Source organism: Heteronotia binoei, chromosome 7, assembly GCF_032191835.1.
Source record: "Heteronotia binoei isolate CCM8104 ecotype False Entrance Well chromosome 7, APGP_CSIRO_Hbin_v1, whole genome shotgun sequence".
Taxonomy (NCBI): domain Eukaryota; kingdom Metazoa; phylum Chordata; class Lepidosauria; order Squamata; family Gekkonidae; genus Heteronotia; species Heteronotia binoei.
Window position 1 is genome coordinate 81,524,565 of NC_083229.1, and position 23,564 is coordinate 81,548,128.

A 23,564-nucleotide genomic window follows, 5' to 3' on the forward strand; every position below is an offset into this window, starting at 1 on the left:
CTTTTCTGTTCAGGAAAGGTTGCAGATAGCTAAGCAGTGGAAGCTGGTAAAAAACACTTTTGGTCACAGCTGCCACTGGCTTAGGTATGCTAATGTGGTATTTAAATGTGGTATCTAAAGGTGAGCCCAGTGGCACAGAGTGTTAGAGCTGCAGTACTGCAGCCCTAAGCTCTGCTCATGACCTGAGTTCGATCCCCAGCGGAAGCTGGATTTTCAGGTCGCCGGCTCGAGGTTGACTCAGCCTTCCATCCTTCAGGGTTGGTAAAATGAGTACCCAGCTTGCTGGGGGGAAAGTGTAGATGGCTGGGGAAGGCAATGGCAAACCACCCCATAAAAAGTCTGCCGTTGTGAAAGCAACGTCACCCCAGAGTTGGAAACAACTGGTGCTTGCACAGGGGACCTTTCCTTTCTAAATAGAGACTGCCTTTTTAACCATGTTGTCCTTATCTGCCAGTACACAAGGAACAATGTATAACTGAGACCTTACTTTCATGTCTTTTGGAGAGGATATTTTAATGTATATGTTAGATTTAGCAGCTGGAATTAATCTACTTGTACTTGAGGAAAGAGATAAGGAGGAAATGTGAATGAGAAAGCAACTTATATGGGGAAAGCTTTTGCAAAATGCATTGGAAAGAACAGTAGCTTGAAAATTTGATATAAGTGATGTATCATCTGCTCCTGTAGACTACATATAAGAACATTTCTTTCCCATACATTTGCATTTTTAAAACCAGTTAGTTATGGGTTGGCACTTAACTAGTTATTGCTGGATTTTATATTGATTGTTGTTAAACAGAAGAGTTAATTCCTTAAATTGTTATTTTTTCCTCAGGTGTGAAAAACTGCTGTGATAATGGAAACAGTGTTAGGTCAGAAAGGTGGGGGTTGGGGTGTCAAACCTACGGCCCACAGGCCACAACAGACCCTCCCTGGGTGGTGGGCTGTGCGCATGTGTGCGTGTGTGCGCCAGATTAAGCTCTCCCCACATGACTTCAAATAGAAAAACAATTAATTGCATTAATTTTGCTGACCTGAATTATTCTCCCTTGGCGGAGCGCTGTTTTTTAAGTTGATAATTTTTTATGGCCCGTGAGTGATGTTATAAATATCTATATGGCATCTGGCAAGTGGATTTGCATGGCAAATACTTTGGATGATTATTTAAATTAGCTTGCAACTTTTTAAAAAAAAAATCCCTAGTTAATAATTCATATGTTAACTTTTTATTGTTAAATTAGTAAATGTAGGTGAGTTTTTAAAGTATGTTATAGTGTATTGTCTGATAGATCACTGCCCTGAGTTATTAGACTAATGATAATAAAAAACTCAGAATGTAAACAATAAATGAGTAGTTTCTTTCTGTATGCGTTTTTCATACAGACTAATCCAGCTCCCTTGAAAATTGTGAATTTGTACCAACTTTTGTTTAAAAGTTGTATATTAACAACCATTATTTCTGTCAATCCTAAAATGTTGCTTCAAGTATGTGTTTATGTAATATTGTTACATTGTGGTTGAAAGACTCATTAATATCTGAATCAGATGTGCTAGAATTCTTCTTGTGATTTTTATCATATTGTTAAACTATATTTAGCCGTATTGTTTTTCATTCCATTATCTTTAACAATAATACAATTTTAGTGTTCTCAGTTACTAATAATATCTGGTTGGAACAAATCCGCAGAAGTTAGGAGTCAGTATTTCTGGCCCTACCATCTCACAAGGAACATTGTTTTGTTCGCTTAGTTGCCATCTCTACCTTCCATAAAGTTGTGTTCATGCTTGCAAGTTCCACCATGTTCAGTGGGCATTATTCCAAGGTAAACAGGCATAGGTTTACCTTCTTATGAGGCCATCTCCTGTGCATGTTTACTTTGTGGGTTTTATTTTAAATCCATGTTGGTAGTTTTTTATGAATAGGAAGAAATGCCTTATTTTATCTATGGAATGAAGAAGGGAGGGAGGACCCAAGAACCAAAGAATATGTGTCGGGAATTGGGTAGGGTGTGGTGGAAGAAAAGATTAAGAGAGCAAACAAGGGAAAGGATCAAGGGATGTATACAAGAACTGGAGGAAAAGAGACTTGGAAGGGGGGTGAGACTGAGGAGTTTATAGCAGGAAGTTGAAAAAGGAAAGAGATGAAAGTAAGTGTCTCTAAGAGCAAGAAATGGGGAAATGATCACTGGAAAAGGGACGATGGGAGGAAGTAAAAATACAAAGGAAGTCTATGTATTGTACCAGTAATTTTTCCACAATGGAGCTATCAGTTGAAGTGGCTTCTGTATGTCCATGAGGTAGGGTGGAGATGAACTTTGATTCAGTCACTCTTGCCTACCTCAGAGTTCCTCAGCATTTGTACTTTTTTCTTATTATATGAATCAAAATAAGATACAGAAATTTAACCATTGGCAGGGTTTTTTTTAGCAGGAACGCAGTCCTGCCTGGCTTGGCATCAAGGGGTATGGCCTAATATGCAATTGAGTTCCTGCTGGGCTTTTTTTACAAAAAAAGTCCTGACCATTACACTAACAGGTATTCAACAAGTAAGTAAACAAAGGTTATAAGGAACTATATAGAGCTGTTCTCAACTAATAGCTGATTGCCAGCCAGCAAAAAATAAAATAAAAAGAAACACAAGCCATCTAGGTAATGATCATTGCATTATATCGTAATCCTAAATATATATCTCTTGTTGCCTGATTCCTGGCTGCAGCTCTTTCTAGCTCCCAATTTTTTTGGGGTCCTACAATAGTTTAATTTTAGGGAGAAGATAGTTGGAGCAATATCAAATTACCTGGTATGTTTATATTTCCTGCAGTACACACTTAATACACACACACACAAAGGTAAAGGTAGTCCCCTGTTCAAGCACCAGTAGTTTTCCAACTCTGGGGTGATGTCACATCACGTTTTCATGGCAGACTTTTTCCGGGGTGGTTTGCCATTGCCTTCCCCAGTCTGTTACACTTTACCCCCAGCAAGCTGCATACTCATTTTACTGACCTCGGAAGATGGAAAGCTGACTCAACTTTGAGCTGGCTACCTGAACCCAGCTTCTGCCAGGATCGAGTTCAGGTCATGAGCAGAGCTTGGACTGCAGCTTACCACTCTGCGCCATGGGGCTCTCACAAACACATGTGCACATATATATAAAAATAATGACAAATCAAATGCTAAAGTAAAATATTTACTAACTATAATATATAGGATAATATTTTTAGAAATTTGGCTATCTTAGTTCAGTGTTACATCTGTCAGCAGTGCATTTACTACATTTTTTAAACTTATCACTGTTAGAGAATTACTGATTAGAATTCTTGGTTATAACAATGACAAAAGACTCTAAGGTAGTACTCTGTCCTGTTTATTTATTTTGGAATTATATGTCTCCCACTCAAGCGGACTCTGGGCAGCTAACAGTCATAGTAAAAGCAATTTGAATTACAATTTATTTTTGAATTACTGGTAGTCCTTATTCCAGTGCATTATAAATAATTTCCATTTCTTTAAAAGCTTATTATCAGAACCAAATCTTAATCTACTCTAATATGTAATTTTTGATATTAATGCAAAATTACATCCTGTATATTAGTGGAAATGGATTTGTTTTTGTCCAGTGCACAGCAATATAAATAGGCATTCATTAGCAAGTCCAGGACAAGTTCCACATCATCATCTAAGATGTTTTTAAGATGACTCAGCCAAAATTAAGCTCAGATGATAATTGTATTCTATAAAATTTTATTACTGCTTCAAGAATTTTTCCCCCAAAATCATTTTATAAAGCCTACTTCCAGAAGATATGCACTATGTCAGCTCCTGAATATTGGCATCATTAGTAGATGTCTAATACTGAGTTATCCCCATCGAAATAATGTCAGCATTGGAACAGACTTTTTACTCTTCCTTAATGGGAATCATCCACAATATCACTGGTGTGCTTTGACCTGCATTGACTGACCTGGTATGCTGTGAAGAAAGGAAGACATCAGAGGAGAGTTAGAATTAAATGTGGAACTTGGCCTAGCAATCCAAGGGCAAAGCAAAATGGAGATGCCTGTCCTTGTTCAACCTCTCATGGTCCCATGTACATTCTGAAGGTTTCTATCACTGACTTCACCAGGACCTAAGCACAGCTGTCCTCTATAAAGAGTGAAGAATCTGCCTGCTTGGATGAATGTTGCTGCTGCTACCACTGCTGGCCACTTCATACATTGCAAACTTTCCCATTAGGTGCTAGGACCAAATTGTCTCCTCCTGAATAATGCTAAATTAATTTTTTTGTGTTGTGTTAAACAATTAAATGCTTTATTGGGTACCAAAATAAAATGAATACAAGAGTTGAGCTGAGTTAGACTCTTCTGTGTGTAGTAATTGTAAGATAAGAAACATTTTTGAGTCTACAACTGGGGAAAAAAATCAAAATAACAAGATGATTGGAAAAGATTGTATCTTTATCCTTAGAACAGGAGAGCATAATTTTGATGACTAACTGGGCACAGTTTTTCATAATCTTGTGGAGGCATAGAGTATATTTTTAGACTTTGCCATTAGGTGATACCCTTTTCCTTCAGGTTAGAGAGTTCCACAACTGTTCTTTGATAACACTTGTGCAATGCCTAGTGTTCATATAATAAACATCTGAATAAACTTTTTGCATAAATAGGGAGTTGCCCAAAAAGACCGCCACAACCACATTTAACTTTAAAAGGGGTAAATACACTGAGATGAGGAGGCATGTGAGGAGGAAACTGAAAGGAAAGGTAAATACGGTCAAAACCCTTGGGGAAGCTTGGAGACTATTTAAAACTATAATCCCAGAAGCTCAGATAAAATACATACCACTAGTTAGGAAAGGCACAAACAGGTAAAAGAAGAGGCCAGCATGGTTAACAAACAAAGTAATGGAAGCTGTAAAAGGTAAGAAGGACTCCTTTAAGCGGTGGAAAGCTAATCCAAGTGAGATTAGTAAAAGGGAACACAGGCTGTGGCAAATCAAATGCAAGACTGATCAGGCAGGCAAAAAAGGGACTATGAGGAGCATATTGCAAAAAACATAAAGACCAACAATAAAAATTTCTTCAATTATATTAGAAGTAGGAAACCAGCCAGGGAAGCAGTGGAGCCCTTGGATGACCATGGGGTAAAAGGATTACTGAAGGAGGATAGGGAAATGGCTGAGAAGCTGAATGCATTTTTTGCCTCCGTCTTCACCGTGGAAGGTGAGAAGTGTTTGCCCGCCCCAGAACCACTAATTTTGGAAGGGGTGTTGAAAGACCTGAGTCAGATTGAGGTGACAAAAGAGGAGGTCTTACAACTAATAGACGAATTAAAAACTAATAAGTCACCGGGTCCAGATGGCATACATCCGAGAGTTCTGAAAGAACTCAAAGTTGAACTTGTGGATCTTCTAACAAAAATCTGTAATCTTTCATTGAAATCTGCCTCTGTTCCTGAGGACTGAAAGGTAGCAAATGTCACCCCCATCTTTAAAAAGGGTTCCAGAGGAGATCCGGGAAATTACAGGCCAGTCAGTCTTTCAATACCGGGAAAGTTGGTAGAAACCATTATCAAGGACAGAATGAGTAGGCACATTGATGAACACGGGTTATTGAGGAAGACTCAGCATGGGTTCTGTAGGGGAAGATCTTGCCTCACTAACCTGCTACATGTCTTTGAGGGGGTGAACAAACATTTTATTTATTTATTCTATGATTTGTATCCCGCCCTTCCCATAAAAATGGCTCAGGGAGGCTCACAACAGACGATAAAACAGAATTCAAATTGACATTTACATATATAAACATTTAAAAAGTCAGAGCATTTAAAACCTAAAAACCTTAAAACCTTAACATCAAATACAATATAATTAACAGGAGTTTAATAAACTACATTTATTTCCCAGTCAGATGTAGGCTAGCCGGAAGAGGGTTGTCTTGCAGGCCCTGCGGAACTGAGTAAGGGCCCTCACCTCCTCCAGCAGCTGGTTCCACCATGTAGGGGCCATTATGGAAAAGGCCCTGTCTCTGGTTGTCTTAAGATGGACTTCTTTAGGCCCGGGGATGGTGAGAAGGTTTTGAGTTCCCGACCTCAGTACTCTCTGGGGAACATATGGGGAGAGACGGTACTTCAGGTAGGCAGGTCCCAGGCCATATAGGGCTTTAAAGGTAATGACCAGCACCTTGTACAGGACTTGGTATGTTATTGGGAGCCAGTGCAGAGCCCGAAGACCCGGCCGAATGTGCCCCCATTTTGGGAGGCCCAATAACAGCCGGGCCACGGCATTCTGCACCAGCTGCAATTTCCGAGTTCGGCACAGGGGCAGCCCCATGTAGAGGGCATTGCAGTAGTCCATCCTCGAGGTGACCGTAGCATGGATCACTGTTGCTAGGTCGTCGCGATCCAGGAAGGGAGCCAACTGCCTTGCCCGCCTAAAATGAAAAAACGCAGACTTGGCAGTGGTTGCTATGTGAACCTCCATCTTTAGGGAAGGCTCCAATAGCACCCCCAAGCTCTTGACCTTATCCGCCGCCGTCAGCGGCGCACCATCAAAAGCTGGCAGGGGGATTTCCCCCTCCCCGGCCCCCAAGCAAAGGACCTCTGTCTTCACAGGATTTAATCTCAGTCCACTCAGTCTGAGCCACTCAGCCACGGCCTGTAGTGCCCGATCCAGATTTTCTGGGGTGCAGACCGGCCAGCCGTCCATAAGCAGATAAAGCTGGGTGTCATCAGCATACTGGTGACACCCCAGCCCATATCTTCGGGCAATCTGGGCAAGGGGTCGCATATAGATGTTAAATAACATCGGGGAGAGAACCACTCCCTGGGGCACTCCACAATCAAGTGTGCGCCTCCGGGATAGTTCCCCCCCAATCGCGACCCTTTGTCCCTGACCTTCAAGGAAACATGTGGACAAAGGAGACCCGATAGATGTTGTTTACCTTGACTTCCAGAAAGCTTTTGATAAAGTTCCTCATCAAAGGCTCCTTAGAAAGCTTGAGAGTCATGGAGTAAAAGGACAGGTCCTCTTGTGGATCAAAAACTGGCTGAGTAATAGGAAGCAGAGAGTGAGTATAAATGGGCAGTCTTCGCAGTGGAGGACGGTAAGCAGTGGGGTGCCGCAGGGCTTGGTACTGGGTCCCATGCTCTTTAACTTGTTCATAAATGATTTAGAGTTGGGAGTGAGCAGTGAAGTGGACAAATTTGCGGATGACACTAAATTATTCAGGGTGGTGAGAACCAGAGAGGATTGTAAGGATCTGTTGAGGCTGGGTGAGTAGGTGTCAACGTGGCAGATGCGGTTCAGTGTGGCCAAGTGCAAAGTAATGCACATTGGGGCCAAGAATCCCAACTACAAATACAAGTTGATGGGGTGTGAACTGGCAGAGACTGACCAAGAGAGAGATCTTGGGGTCGTGGTAGATAATTCACTGAAAATGTCAAGACAGTGTGCGTTTGCAATAAAAAAGGCCAACGCCATGCTGGGAATTATTAGGAAGGGAATTGAAAACAAATCAGCCAGTATCATAATGCCCCTGTATAAATCAATGGTGCGGTCTCATTTGGAGTACTGTGTGCAGTTCTGGTCGTCGCACCTCAAAAAGGGTATCATAGCATTGGAGAAAGTCCAGAAAAGGGCAACTAGAATGATTAAAGGGCTGGAACACTTTCCCTATGAAGAAAGGTTGAAACGCTTAGGGCTCTTTAGCTTGGAGAAACGTTGACTGTGGGGTGACATGATAGAGGTTTACAAGATAATGCATGGGATGGAGAAAGTAGAGAAAGAAGTACTTTTTTCCCTTTCTCACAATACAAGAACTTGTGGGCATTCGATGAAATTGCTGAGCAGACAGGTTAAAACGGATAAAAGGAAGTACTTCTTCACCCAAAGGGTGATTAACATGTGGAATTCACTGCCACAGGAGGTGGTGGCGGCCACAAGCATAGCCACCTTCAAGAGGGCGTTAGATAAAAATATGGAGCAGAGGTCCATCAGTGGCTATTAGCCACAGTGTGTGTGTGTGTGTGTGTATACACACACACACACACACACACACACACATATATATATATATTTGGCCGCTGTGTGACACAGAATGTTGGACTGGATGGGCCATTGGCCTGATCTAACATGGCTTCTCTTATGTTCTTATAAGCAGCTTCATAGTATGACTCAAGATGGTAGCCATATTAGTCTGTCTGTAGCAGTAGAAAATAGTAAGAATCTAGTAGCAAAATTTGGGATAGACCGTGACCTTTTGTGAGTCTCTGAAGAAGTGAGTAGTGACTCATGAAGGCTCATGACCTGCCACAAATTTTGTTAGTCTTTACTGTGTGTAACAAAACGAATTGCAGCTACAGACAGAAGAGGCAAGGAATGGTTCCAGTGTCCCATTTGCCCATGGAACTGGAGGCTGTGTTCAGTGAATGGTATCTTAGCAAACTGTGCAGCCTAAGGAGGGAAAAAACCCCAGCTGTCCATAAACATTCATAGACTTTGCTGCATGATGCTGCACTTGAATGCTTGTTAGTGAAAACAATGAAGTCTAGCTAATAATGCCTGACCAAATGAGTACCAAGCAGTTTCCCCCTAAGCTGAGTTAGTGTGAGCTAGCTCACAGGGTTTTTTAGCCTCTGGCTCATACATTTTTGTCTTAGTTCAGGAAAAATGGCTCCAGAGCAAACTAATTTATGTGCTAACTCACTACTTTAGTGTGCTCACAAAATAGAAATTTTGCTCACAAGACTCCACAGCTTACAGGGAGTATTGGTACCAAGACACTCTGCTGCCTTGCAAATGTCCGCCATTCATGCATTTGTCTTAACATGCTGCTGTCATGTCTCTTTTCTAAACTAAAAAATCCCAAGTCTCTTTGGCCTTTCCTCATATGGAGAGTGTTCTAACCCCTTAAACATCTTGGTTGTCAGTTTGGTTTAGTGGTTAAGTGCGTGGACTCTAATCTGGGAGAACGAGGTTTGATCCCCCACTCTTTTACATTCACCTGCCAAGTGAACTTGGCTAGTCACAGTTCTTAAAAGAGCTTATCTCTCGAGCAGTTCTCAAAAAAGCTCTTTCCTACCTACCTCACAGGATGTCTGTTGTGGAAGGGGAAGGGAATGGAGATTGTAAACTGTTCTCCCTCAGAGGTTGTCGGACATCTCTGTGGGTTATTCCTACTATTCCTTCAGGGAGGCAGGAACACTTTTTTCAACTTCCTGTTGGCGCCTTCGGAATAACCCCGCCCTCAGTTTTGTTCCTGCCTCTACAGGGAGCAGCAGCACAAGGCTAGGCTCAGCCTTTTTTCTCTGTTTCTTCTTCTCAATTTCCATTCCATATCCTTTCCTTTCCATATCTACTTATCCCTCCTTTTCCTTCTGCCTTTGCTGATCAAGGACTACCGAGGAAACTTGTTCTGGGTCGTTTTAGAATGGCCTGTAGTAGGGACGGTTTCCTATCGGACGAGGAGGGAGAGTCGCGCGCCGCGCTTCTAGCAGCGCCGACTCACGTCGAAGGAGCCGACCTGCCTTTGCGGCTTGTTCGCGCCCTTCCTGACGCGGCCGCAGACGAGCCAGCTGCCAGCGCCAAGAAACGGCGCGTAATGAAGGCCCAGGCTACGTCCCTCGGGGCGGCAGCAAGCAGCGGTGGCCATTTTGGAAGTGCGGAGCGTAGCTCTCAGACCTTCCAACCCCCAGGAGCAGGCACTCCGGAGACTCGGAACTACCTGCAACCGCGCATCGAAGGCTTCCAGGACGGGGGTAACGTACAAATGGGCAACCCTCTGAATCCAGAGGCTATGCTTTTTATTAGAAGAGCTATGCAGGAGGAAATGGGCTCCTTTTGCACCCGGCTGGGGCTTCTCCCTCAAGGATCAACCTTTCCTGCAGACCCTCCCCGCTCTTTCTCCTGGCCCACTAAGGCAGCGCGAAAGGCCCCAGTGCAGTCTTCCCAATCATTAGAGCTCGAGACTATGGCATCTGACTCTGACCAGGAAGACAGGGAAGAGGGGGAATGTTTCTCTGAGGAGGAACAGGAGGAGGTTAAAATTCCTGAACAGGCTAGTCGTTTCTTCCATCAGGAAGATTACCAGTTTCTTCTAGCCAAAACGCTTTCAGCCTTAGAAATTGAGGAGGGCCCTATTGATGAGGAAGTCAAGGTAGCTAAATCTAAGAAGTTTAAGTCAAGAACCAGTGGTAATTCTGAGTTCTTGCCCAGGGGGGAAGCTTCTGAACAAGTCTTCTCTTTTCCAGAATACTTTGAAAAGCAGGTTAGAGCAGAATGGGAAAAGCCAGCTTCCCTTAAGCAGTTTCCTCACTTAGTAAAGAAGTTATATGCACTGCCTGCCTATACCAATGAGTTGTTACAAGCTCCAACTGTGGACGGCCCAGTAGCAGCTCTACAGTCTTCGGGACTGGTTTCAGAGGACGGCCAGGGTTCTCTTAGAGATCCCCTGGACAAAAAAGCTGAGGCAACCTTGAAGAGATTGTACGAATCTGTGGCCATGATAGTTAAGGCGTCCTCCGCGGCCTCCCTGGTCTCCAGGGCGTCCATTGTTTGGGTACGTAAGTTACTCCAGATGTTACCAGAGGACAACAGACGCATGTTAGAGGGCGCCTCACGCATCCTTAAGGCAGCGTCATTCACAGCTGACGCAACCTTAGATATACTGACCTTTGCCTCTAAAACAATGGCTTCCGCTACTGTGGCTAGACGCCTCCTGTGGCTTAGGGCTTGGCAAGCTGACTTCCTCTCTAAATCCACAGTGGCAGCTTATCCCTTTCAAGGGGATCGTCTCTTCGGGGACGCTTTGGACAAGATCCTAGTAGAGACTAGGGATAAAAAGAAGGCCATGCCCAAATCCATTCGGAGGAATGAAAAGAGGGGCCCTCAGTCCTTTCGGACCCAACATTCCTTGGCCAGATATCGTTCTGAATCAAAGAAGTTTAATTGGGAAACACCAAAGAATTCCTTCAAAAGAGGCTCATTCGGCTCCAAATTCAATCGTAATAACTTCTCCAAAATGGACAAGCCTGACAGAGAGGGCAAGTCCAAGCAGGCATGACTACGGTCACGTACCGGTGGGAGCTCGACTACTCCACTTTGCAGAAGCCTGGGAGGCCTCTCAGGCAGACCAATGGTCTTTAGAAATTGTAAAAGAGGGGTATTCAATAGAGTTTCACCGCATTCCACCAGACAGATTTGTCAGATCACCTTCCCCCAAGCAGAAGCACAAACGTCTCATCACCTCAAAAGCAATTCAGCATCTTATCGACATTCGAGCAGTCGAACTAGTCCCAGGGTTGGAGAAGGGGAAAGGCGTATATTCCATCCTTTTCACCATACCCAAGAAGAATGGCGACTGGAGGGCCATCTTGGATCTCAAGTTTCTAAATCGCTATGTCAAGGTACGTCACTTCAGAATGGAAACCTTGAGATTCATTATGGACTCTCTATTGTCAGGGGAGTACCTCACTTCCATAGACCTGACCGAAGCTTATCTCCACATCCCTATCCACCCTTCTCATCGTCGTTTTCTAAGGTTCGTGGTACTGAATCAGCACTCCTTACCCTTTGGCCTGTCAACAGCGCCCAGAGTTTTTTCCAAAATGTTAATTCACCCAATAGCCCAGCTGAGGAAGCAGGGTATTCACATTCACCCCTATCTGGACGACCTCTTGGTCAGATCCAACAGCAAGGAGAAATCCCTTCGGGGGACAACTCTGGCCATTCAGTGTCTTCAGTCTCACGGATTCCTGGTGAACAAAGAAAAGAGTTCACTTCAGCCGAGTCAGAGGTTGGAGCACCTAGGCGCAATGATCGACTCCACTTGCAATTCGCTATTTCTACCTCTGTCCAAGGCCAGGGCCATCAAGGATTTGGCTTCCAGGGTCATCCAGAGCAAATCATCACCTCTGATGTTGCTTGCCAAACTAATGGGACTTTTGATATCGACCATAGACATGATTCAATGGGCCAGATTCCATTCCAGGCCTCTTCAACTGTTCCTACGACCATTTCAACTTCAGATAATGGAGAGAAAGGCCATAAATCTGATAATTCCGTTGTCAGTCAAGAGGAGTTTGCGATGGTGGACGGACTTGTCTCATCTTCGCCAGGGCAAGTTGTTCCATCCTCCCTCATACCTGGAGGTATTCACAGATGCCAGCCTGGGGGGCTGGGGAGCTTCTCTTCAGGACAAGCCAGTCCAAGGCAGGTGGTCTCAGTCCGAGAGTCTGCTTCCCATCAACCTGCTAGAAATCAGAGCCATACGTCTAGCCCTGGTTGCATTCAGGACCCAATTGTTCCAGAAGCATGTGCTTGTCAGAACGGACAATATCACAGCCAAGGCGTATCTGAACAACCAGGGGGGCTCCAGGTCTTCTCAGTTGCACCGGGAAGCATCAAGAATTCTGACATGGGCAGAAAAACATCTGGCCTCTCTAAGGGCGGAACACATCAGAGGCCAGGACAACATACAGGCAGATTGGTTAAGCAGACAGGAAATCTGCGAGGGCGAGTGGGCCCTCAGCTCAGACATATTCGACCTCATATGCCAGCGTTGGGGTCTACCAGAGGTGGATCTTTTCGCTTCAAACACAAATTCGCAACTACCAAGGTACTTCACAAGGTTCTCCCATCCAGAAGCCGAACAGACAGATGCCTTGACAGCCATATGGCCTCCAGGTCTCTTGTATGCGTTTCCTCCGGTCCCTCTAGTTTCTCGAGTACTGCGGAGGGTGAGAGCTCTACAGGCGGAAATCATCATGGTAGCTCCCTATTGGCCACGGCGTCCGTGGTTCTCAATGTTGACAGAGCTATCAATAGACCTTCCAATGTCACTTCCAGTTCCTCCCGACATGCTTCATCAGGGTCCGGTGTGGCACCCCGACCCGGGGTGGTTTCATCTGACCGCGTGGAGATTGAGCGGGAGACATTCAGAAATCTAGGTTACTCTCCGGAGGTGACGGACACTATGCTAGCATCAAGAAGGCCCTCCACAGTTCGCATATACAACACCACCTGGAAGGCCTTTGTCCGATGGTGTCGTAGGAAAAAGGTTCCTTCGCTTTCCCCTTCCATTGCGGAGATACTAGCGTTTTTACAGGAGGGCCTGGAGTCCAGGTTAAAACCAGCTACGCTGAGAAGGCAGATAGCTGCCCTGTCCACTGTCTTACCGGTCGTTGGAGGGTATAGGCTATCTCAACATCCACACATCCAATTATTTTTGCAGGGGGCAAAATCGAAATCTCCTCCGGCAGTCCATCGCTTTCCGTCTTGGCGGCTCCATACCGTTTTATCAGCGCTTACCAAGAAGCCATTTGAGCCCCTTCGAGAGGTGGACTTAAAATGGGTGCGAATGAAAACTCTCTTCTTAGTAGCCATCACGTCTGCACGTCGAGTCTCGGAACTGGGGGCCTTATCAGTGAAGGCGGGTCTTTGCGTGTTCCACAAAGAAAAGGTGGTTCTGCGCACGGATCCCTCCTTCATTCCTAAGGCTGCTTCTAGGTTCCACCGCTCACAAGAAATCTACTTACCCACCTTTTGTCCAGAACCCAAACACCCAAAGGAGGTAGTCTGGCATACGTTAGATGTGCGCAGGGCCTTGAAGATTTTCATTCTACGATCTGAGTCAATTAGAAAAACTGAATCCATGTTCATCAACATCTCTCCTCCAAGAGTGGGAGACAAGATGTCTAATTCATCCATCAGTGCAGTGCTGAAGGCCTGTATCAGCGAAGCATATAGGGCATCAGGGTTACAGGTACCTGGAGGAATCACGGCACATTCTCTTAGGAGTGCCTCCACAAACGCGGCACTGCTGAATAGGGCTTCAGTCGAAGAGGTGTGTAGAGCTGCTACTTGGTCCTCTCCGTCTACATTCATAAGACATTATAAGATCCATTCCATGGCATCAGCAGATGCAGCATTTGGGAGAAAGGTATTACTGCATGTTCTGGGGGAGGTCAGCGATGAAGACCCACCCGATTAAGGGGACTGCTCTGATAGGTCCCACAGAGATGTCCGACAACCTCTGAGGGAGAACGGCCCATTGGACTTACCGTGAGGGGTCCTTCTCCTCAGAGGTTCGGAGGACATCTCGCCACTCCCAGATTCATTTCATCGCTTAGGTTTCTTTCTATGGCCTATCTCCCTTGTACTGTGTTACTTTCAGTATTATCGGAGTTCAAGTTTACAGTTTACATGTTAAAACGAGTTGTTAGTTGTGTTTATAGTCCTTCTAGTTAGAGGGAAGACGACACTGCTTTCGGAGTCCCACAACTGAGGGCGGGGTTATTCCGAAGGCGCCAACAGGAAGTTGAAAAAAGTGTTCCTGCCTCCCTGAAGGAATAGTAGGAATAACCCACAGAGATGTCCTCCGAACCTCTGAGGAGAAGGACCCCTCACGGTAAGTCCAATGGGCCGTTCTGAGACTCTGAGTGAAGGTTGGGGTATAAATCTATTCTCCTCCTCCTCCTTTCTACCTCAGCAATGCTCTTTTTGAAATACTGTGACCAGAACTGTACGCAGTATTCAAGATGAGGCCACATCATAGATTTATACTGGAATATTATAATATTAGTTGTTTTATTTTCAGTCCCTTTTCTAGTTATTCCCAACATATAGTTTAATTTTTCACTCCTGCAGTGCGCTAGGCTGACTTTTTCATTGAGCTATCTGCTATGACCCCAAGATCTTTTTCCTTCTCAGTATCAGCAGGTTGAGACACCATTAGCCTGTAGCAGAAGTTGTGATTTTTTGTTCCATTGTGTACCACCTTACACTTTTCAACATGGAACTTCATTTGCCATTTTGTTGCCCACTCACTCAATTTGTGGAGATTGTCTTGGAGGTCTTCACAGTCATGTGTGGCTTTCCATATCCTGAGTAATTTTGTGTCATTTGTAAACCTGGCCATTACACTACTTACCTTTAGTTTCAGATCATTTATGAACAAATTAAATAGTACTGGCCCCCCATGCCAATCCTTGTGGGATTTCACTGCTTACTTCCTTCCATTGTGAGAATTGTCCATTTACTTTTTTTTTTTGCTTCCTGTCATTTAACCAGTTTTTAAATCCATAAGCAAACCTGTCTTTGGTGAGGTACCTTGTCAAAAGCCACCTGAAAGTCGAAGTTTATAATGTCTACTGGGTCACACATGAGACTTCCCCTTTTTATGACAGTGATTTCATTAATTCCATAACTCTCCATAATTGTGATTCTCATCCATTGGTCCAGCCACTGCTAAACACTTACTTAGATCCATCTATGTGGTAGATTTCACAGAGAATATAAATGTTCATTTAGGCTTACAGTTTACAACAGGGGTGGCCAAACTGTGACTCAGGAGCCACATGTGGTTCTTTCATACATATTGTGTATGTATGAAAGAACCATTGGCAAGCTTGTAGAAGGCATTTGTCTCTTTAAATTACTTTTCCAAGCCAAGCCAGCCAGTGGCTTGGAGAATGCATTTAAAGTTTCTACCTTTCCCTCCCTCCTCCATCTATTTTCCTTCCTTCCTGGATCAGTGGTGAAGGTCTGAAGGCAGTAGGGTATGGCTTATTCCTGCCATTGCCTCCAAGATGTGCATAGCTATCAGTGAAGTCCAAGGCAGATTTCTGAGATACTGGTATTGTACCTGAGAATTGGCTTGCTCAAAGCTCTTCTGGCCAAGTACAACCTTCATCTCTTCACTCCATTTGTTTGCCACCACACCAGCATCTTCACAAGTAGATGTTGCAGGGTTGGTTTTCTAATGATTGGTGCAACCAAGAGTGCTTCATCAGAAATACAACTTATGTGTTCAAGCAAGAGGTAAATTGAGGATTCAGTATTTAGTAACCTTCTGAGTCTTGAGTAACAACAGAAAGTTAGGCATATTCTTCCTTGAGTTGTTAGCAGAACTATCATAGTATTTAAATAAAATGTAGAACATAAAGTTATCACTGTATCATACAGTGCCTACTGCCCAAAAAAGGAAACTATGCAAGGACATTTTTACTTGGGATACAGCCAAAGGAATGGAACTTTGTTTTATTTTAGCTTTTAAAAATAATGAAGAATAAGGATGCTTATCAGAAATTGGTAGCATTCAACAACAGAGTCCAAACTGAAATGATTGACGCTTTATTGTAGTTTTGCACTTCCTTTGTGTTTAAATACAACTTTGTGCAGAATGTCTAGGACTATATTTTGCCTATATTCAGAAACTTTGTATAATTTATTATCACTATAGTATCTTTTGAGAATCTATTGTGTAGTGTGAAACAGGGTGTCTGTATGGTAAATGATGTATTTTGTGTGAGTCTGTTATAGGAGTCACAGAGGTAACAAAGAAGCCTTAGTAATGTGGGAACTGTTCTTAAAGTCTAATTTTAGATTTTTCCACTTTCATCTACCCCTCCCTCTCAAGTCTGCAAACTATGAGTTCTAAAAGGTTTGTATAGAAAATATATTCTGGATAGCAAGTTTTATTCTTCTGTTCCATCAGCCTTCTGATCTGACTTATCTTGTATTCCCACTACACACACAGCAGGTAAGCATGCAGATATTCTCATGCACAGTTGGGTGTAGTCTCCTCCTGCTGCATTTGTGGAATCAGTTGTCCAGTCCACAGATAAACATTTATAAAATAGGACATCGTGTTCCATTCCTAACATCTCACACAGAGAACAAAGCTTGCTTCATTCCAAACTGAGTTGGGATGTTGGGTCTGGGACTGTAGACACCCTCACAGATCTAGTGAAGATTCTTTGGCAGGAAGTATTCATTTCATTCAGGTCTTGCTTGGTAAAAGAAGAAAGGTCTCATCTGCTTGGCTGCTATGCTTTCTTATAATTTCATGACTACTAAAGGGGGAACTACTTAACTATATAAACTTCCATATAGACTTTAAAGGAAGTGGAGATCTCTTCTTTTCTGTAAGCACTTTATATCAATGTGCGCTTGATGAGTGAATAATCAGGTGCTAACAAATGCTCTGCAGTTATCCTTGTAGTGTCCTAGACAAAACTACCTTTTTCCCAGTACCCAGCTTGCTGGAGAGAAAGTGTAGATGACTGGGGAAGGCAATGGCAAACCACCCCATAAAAAGTCTACCATGAAAACATGAAAGCAACATCATCCCAGAGTCGGAAACGACTGGTGCTTACACACTTTACCTTTACCTGTGACCAAACTTTGCACAAAATGCAGACATTTTGTAGCAACTAAAAACTATATGAAACAGTATATATACATTTATTAGAATCAGAACCATAGAGTTGGAAGGGACATCCAGGGTCATCTAGTCCAACCCCCTGCATAATGCAGGAAATTCACAAATTCCTCCCCCTAAATTCACAGAATCAGCACTGCTGTCAGATGGCCATCTAGCCTCTGTTAAAAACCTCCAAGGAAGGAGAACTCACCACCTCCTGAGGAAGCCTGTTCCACAGAGAAACTGATCTAACTGTTAGGAAGTCCTTCCTAATATTGAGTCAGACGCTCTTTTGATTTAATTTCAGCCCGTTGGTTCTGGTCCTACCCTCTGGGGCCACAGAAAACAATTCCACAACATCCTCTATATGACAGCCCTTCAAGTACTTGAAGATCATATCACATTTCAGCTGCCTCCTCTCCAGGCTAAACATGCCCAGCTCCTTCAACCTTTCTTCATAAGACTTTGTCTCCAGACCGCCTTCCCCCACCATCTTCATCACCCTTTTCTGGCCCTGTTCCAGCTTGTCTATATCCTTCTTAAAATGTGCTGAAAACTGAACGCAATATTCCAGGTGAAGTCTTGCCAGAGCAGAGTAAAGCAATACCGTCATTTCATGTGATCTGGACACTATACTTCTGTTGATACAGCCCAAAATTGCATTTGCCTTTTTTGCCACCACATCACACTGTTGACTCATGTTCAGTGTATGGTCCATTAAGACCTTTAGATCCTTTTGGCACATACTACTGCTATGACAAGTCTCCCCCATTAGTTTTATTCTAATTAAATTGATATGTCATTTTTTGTGGACTCAGTCTGATCCTGCATTAGTGCAGCTGTGTATGTGAGCTGTTTTCATTTGGGATCAATAAAGTCCACAATACAAGATGGGAGGTTGGCAATTTTCCTGTACTCCCATTCAACCATACTTCTCCAACAAGCTTCCAATAAGGAATCATTTGAGAATGGTTCCTTATACAAGTCTGTTTTAAAAACCAGCATGGTTTAACAGCTAAGGGTGTGTTTCTGTTGTAGGCTATCATCTGTAAGGTCTGGAAAGGAACCTCTGTGTTCTATTAGAGATGAAACAACTGAGAACAAGTTGCACTGCTAAATCTACAGTTGGCAAATGCCACAGACTACTGTTTGTTGTCTTGTCTCTCTATGCCCTTACAGTCCTTCCTATTTGTGGTGTCTTCCTTTACCTCATATCTCTACTCCTGGATGTGACCCTGCTATATACTGTGCATGAGCAAAGCTCTGGACCTATTACCATCTGACTGTAGGTAGTAAGGGGTGCCAGCCTCAGAAGGCATCCAGACTGCAGAAAGGACAGCTGGCACATTGCAGCCCAACATTCTGAGTGTTGATATCCTTCCAAAGGGTTTCTTCCCTATGCACCAGCTAGTAGCCTTGGTGTTAGTGTGTCTAGCATGGAGCGCTCATGGGTGTAGCATGGAACCCCTGCTTCTTTGCTTCCAAGGAAAAATTAGCCTTCCATCCAAAGCACTGCTGTTGGTATAATAGCTGCAGCATCTTGGCTGCCTCCAGTGACTGATATGTGGCAGTTGCAGGATAGAATCACATATTGAGGTCAGAGAAGTGTTGGTTGCTCTGCTCTCAGTAGAGGAGGACAGTTGCTTTAGTGGTTTGATATATGTGTATGGCAGAAGATGGTACCGAAAGATCTCTTTGCCAAATGCATATTTTTTTCAATGCAAGCCATGTATGTACTCTCCAGAGTACAAGAATAATAATAGTAGATGTATTGTTGCTTGTTAAGGATGTCAGAACACAACTATTATATATTTTTGTTTTTTTTATTTATATCCCGCTCTCCCCACAATTGGGCTGAAGGTGGATTATAGACACAGATATTGAAGCCATTCGACTTCACAGCAATACACAAATACCAAAGATTTCAGGTTTTCACGGCTGGTAACATCATTAGGGTTTGTAGAATCTTTCGGGCTCAAGTGCCGTGTTCTACTGGAGAAAGTTTTTTTTCCAGATGTTTCGTTCTCGGCTGTGGAGAACATTACGCCACTGAGGATGTTCTCCGCAGCGGAGAACGAAAGGTCTGGAAGAAAAACTTTCTCCAGTAGAACACTGCACTTGAGCATGAAAGATTCTACAAACCCTAATACACAAATAAATAGATTAAAACACATTAAGACAAAAACTTTAAAAAACAAAACAGCACAGTTACCATGTGCATAGTTTCTAGAACTCATGCTGCTGGACCCTTGAGTTTGCTTGATCTGGGTTGCATAAGAGTGGTGTCCTCAGCTGGAGGGGTGTGTGTGGTGGTGGGGGGGGGGCTAAAGTGTTCTACATGTAATTGTTTTTTGCTTTAATGTAAAGAATCCTTTACATTTCAAGCACCTTTAAACATATTTAAAACTTGATATCTACATATTAGAGTATTAGGATATTGTAATATGTAGTAAAATCAGAATCAGTTATATAAATAAAAGCCCAACCTTGGTGGCAGTTCTGAGGATTTTCATTCGTTAGATGTGGCTTGCACAGGATTGGCTCACACTGTCTCTGCTGTGCCATTGGCTGATTCTGCTCTCCCCCACCCACTGCCAGCCCCATCAGGCAAGAACCCCTTCAACGGACACAGTTGTCTGCTAACAGAGAGCTTACTGAGCAGGACTGCTTGTCCTCAGGGCCTGTTGTAGGAAGTCAGGACAGTCCGTCTGAGAGCAGGCAAGGAGACGCGAGGGTGTAAAACGGGAAATATTGTGGTGCCTGGCCCCTCAGCCCCCCCTCCCCCCAGCTACAGGCCTGTGTTCATGAGAAAACAGAGTTCCTTCTCTTCAACTGAGGCAAAAGGAATGCTCATTCATAGCAGGGAGGGGCCCTTTCCAGCTGCCAATGCTCTTCACTATTTCTATTCCAATTAGGCTACAGTGGGCTCATATGACAGAATGGACTCTGAGGGAAAGGCCTTTCCTACTGGAGAACCACGGTTGCCAATCTGCAGGTGAAGGCTGTAGAAGACGGCTGGGAGATTTCAAACCAGCCTAAACTACCTCACAGGGTTGTTGTTGTTTAGATGAAAGGGGGGAGAGGAGATGAGAATGATGTAAACTGATGTAATGGCTGAGGACTCCTCCCTATTTAACAGGGTTTATTAAACCCTCCCTATTAAACAGTCTGTCAAAGAGAGACTGTTGGTCTGAAAGGCCTCTGAGGGAGGCCTTTCCTCCTGGGGAACCACTGTTGCCAGTCTCCAGGTGAGGACTGTAGAAGCTGACTGGGTGATTTCAAACCAGCCTAACCTGCCTCACAGGGTTGTTGTTGTTCAGGTAAAGGGGGGGGAGAGGAGAGGGGAATGCTGTAAGCTGATGTAATGGCTGACAACTCCTCCCTATTAAACAGGTTGTCAGAGATAGTCTGTTGGTCTGAAAGGTCTCACTACAGGCCTCTGAGGCAGAACTCACTGGGCCCATGCTGACTATGACTGCCAGTTCCAGGTTGGTGAGAAATTCCTGGAGATTCTGTGGTGGACTTTGAGGAGGGCATAGGAGTTAGTGCTTCAGAGTGGGGTCTACCAGACCCAGGTCCTTGCTGTGGAAGTTGACTGACTGATTTCAGACCAGTCACAGACTTCCAGCCTAATCTGCCTCACAGATTACATAGGGGGAGAGAATGATGTAAACTGCTTTGGTTCCCCCTTCCTTCACTGTGAAGAAAGACTAATTTTCCTATATAGAGGCTGCAGGGAGGGCACAGGTGATGGAAAGCTGAAGTCAGAGGGGCAGATAAAGGGAATGAGATAGGGTTGCCAACTCCAGGTTAGGAAATTCCTGGAGATTTAAGGGGACGGACCTGGAGAGGCCTGGGTTTGAGGAGGTGTAAGACCTCAGAAAGGTACAATACCATAGACTCCAAACCAACAGTTTCCTCTTGGTAACCACTGTTGCCAATCTCCAGGTGAGGACTGGAGATCAGTCAGAATTACAATTGCTCTCCGGATGGGAGAAATCAGCTCCCCTTGAGATGAATATAAGAAGATTATATTGGATTTATATCCCACCCTCCACTCCAAAGAGTCTCAGAGTGTTTCATAATCTCCTTTACCTTCCTCCCCCACAACAGACACCCTGTGAGGTGGGTGGGGCTGGAGAGGGCTCTCACAGCAGCTGCCCTTTCAAGGACAACCTCTCCCAGAGCTATGGTTGACCCAAGGCCATGCTAGCAGGTGCAAGTGGAGGAATGGGGAATCAAACCCGGTTCTCCCAGATAAGAGTCCGCACACTCAACCACTACACCAAACTGGCTCTTGAGGTGTGTGGGGGGGTGGGGGTGGGGAGTGAATACCTTCACTTGAGTGGGTGGGAAGACAGCAAGGGTGGCAGACACTAAGAGGCCTTCAGTAGTATCTTTCCATGTTGATAGGAAATTCCTGGAGATTCTGTGGTAGACTTTGAGGAGGGCATAGGATTTAGTGCTTTAGAGTGGGGTCTGCCAGACTCAGGTCCTTGTTGTGGAAGCTGATTGACTGATTTCAGACCAGTCATAGACTTCCAGCCTAACCTTCCTCACAGGATTGTTGTTCAGATCAAAGGGGGCAGAAGAGAATTGTGTAAGCTGATTTGGTTCCCCACCCCTCACTGTGGAGAAAGACAGCCTATGTAGAAGCTGCAGGGAGGGGGAAGGAGATGGAAAGCTGAAGTCAGAGGGGCAGATAAAGGGAAGGAGATAGGTTGCCAGCTCCAGGTTAGGGAATTCTTGGATATTTAAGGGGTGGGGTTTGAGGAGGAGTGGAACCTCAGACAGGTACAATGCCACTTCCTCCTAGGGAACCACTGGAGATCACTCAGATTTACAACTGCTCTCTAGATAGCAAAGATAAGCTCCCCTTAAGGTGGAGGGAAGTTAATGCCTTCACTTAGGTGGGTGGTAAGACAGCAAGGGTGGCAGGCACTTGCCCAGAGCCTCCTTCTAGAGCCGATTGTATTTTTTTCTCCCACAACGGGCCTTACTCCTAGTATAATTCATATTTCATTAATAAATCTTTCGCTTTTTTCCTTCAGGATGGATTAGATGCACTGGTGTATGACTTGGATTTTCCTGCTTTAAGGAAAAATAAAAACATAGACACCTTTTTAAACAAATGTAAGTATATTTATATATTTTCTTGCTGGATTTCTTTTGATAATAATGTCCTAGTTTATAACATGGTACTTTCCACTTTTTTTGTCTCCTCACCTAACATCTTCTTATTTATTTATTTTATTAGATTTATATCCTGCCCTCCCCATAAGAGGCTCAGGGCATTTTGTGGATAACTGGATTATAGCAAGTCCCTGATAATGTTGGCATGTGTATGAGCTTACCCTGTTGCATGTACATAGCTGTGGGCAGGGAAAAAAATCATACTGGTTGTTCATGATATTCACATGATGAGAAGTGGCATGCATGTAAGACTTTTCAGGCTATACAATGTCCAACCTTTCAGCGACCAGCAGGATGGTTATTGTCTTCTCTCCAGGTGCTGTTGTCTTCCACAAAAAGAAGAGAGGGCTTGGGTGATGATGGATGAACTGTTAGTATTCTGTTTCAGAACTTTCTGGACTACAGAATAGTTAACAATCTTTCATAAAAGAAATTAAGTCAGTAATTAGGCATGCAAAAAGATTTTGAGAAGTAAATTGCTAAAAGCATCAAGATAATTTTTAAAATATATTTCTATAACTGGAGCAGGAAACCAACCAGATAAGCAGTGGAGCCTTTGGATGACAAAGGAATCAAGAGATTGTTAAAGAAAGATGGGAAAATGGCAGAGAAGCTCATTGAATTTTTTGTTTTTGTGTTCACTGTGGAAAGTGTGGGGCATGTACCCTTGCCATAGCCCCTATTTTCAGGAAGGGAATCTGAAGTACTGAACCAAATTGAATCCACAGATCAGGGCTGTGAACCGAGAAGAGAGAGCTTTCTGCAAACTTGAGGAAAAACCCCAGTTTGGCAAAAACAAACAAACAAAACACAAACGCAGAAAATACTTGGGAGGCTAACTCCCTCAGCAGTGCCTTTGACTGTAAGACTTTAAACCAACTCACATTATATGTGAAAACCATTCCCAGAGAACTATGTGAGAACTAAATTCCTTCACTTGTTGAAGTCTAACATTATCAATAGACCATTGGTATAGGGGAAGATGCCTTTTCTTCTGGAAGACGAGTATTTTACATTTACAATAAACAATTAATAGATCTTCAGAATGGCAGTAAATGGCAGATTTGTCCAATAGTCTCTGGAGTCCAATATGACAGCAGAACTGCATTGTCAGCATATAGTAAGAGTGGAATCTCTAGACTGCTGGACAAGGAGGGTAACCAATTT

At 43.8% G+C, this 23,564-nt stretch overlaps 1 protein-coding gene across 2 annotated transcripts in view; it reads left to right on the top strand.

The window, feature by feature from the left end:
* Positions 1 to 23,564, top strand: part of ROCK1 (Rho associated coiled-coil containing protein kinase 1) — a 131,047-nt gene that overhangs the window by 16,880 nt on the left and 90,603 nt on the right. For both annotated transcript variants that reach the window (XM_060243924.1, XM_060243925.1), the window contains exon 2: positions 22,256 to 22,337. In XM_060243924.1, coding sequence (XP_060099907.1) covers positions 22,256 to 22,337 — 82 coding nt within the window. The remainder of the gene's footprint in view (positions 1 to 22,255; positions 22,338 to 23,564) is intronic.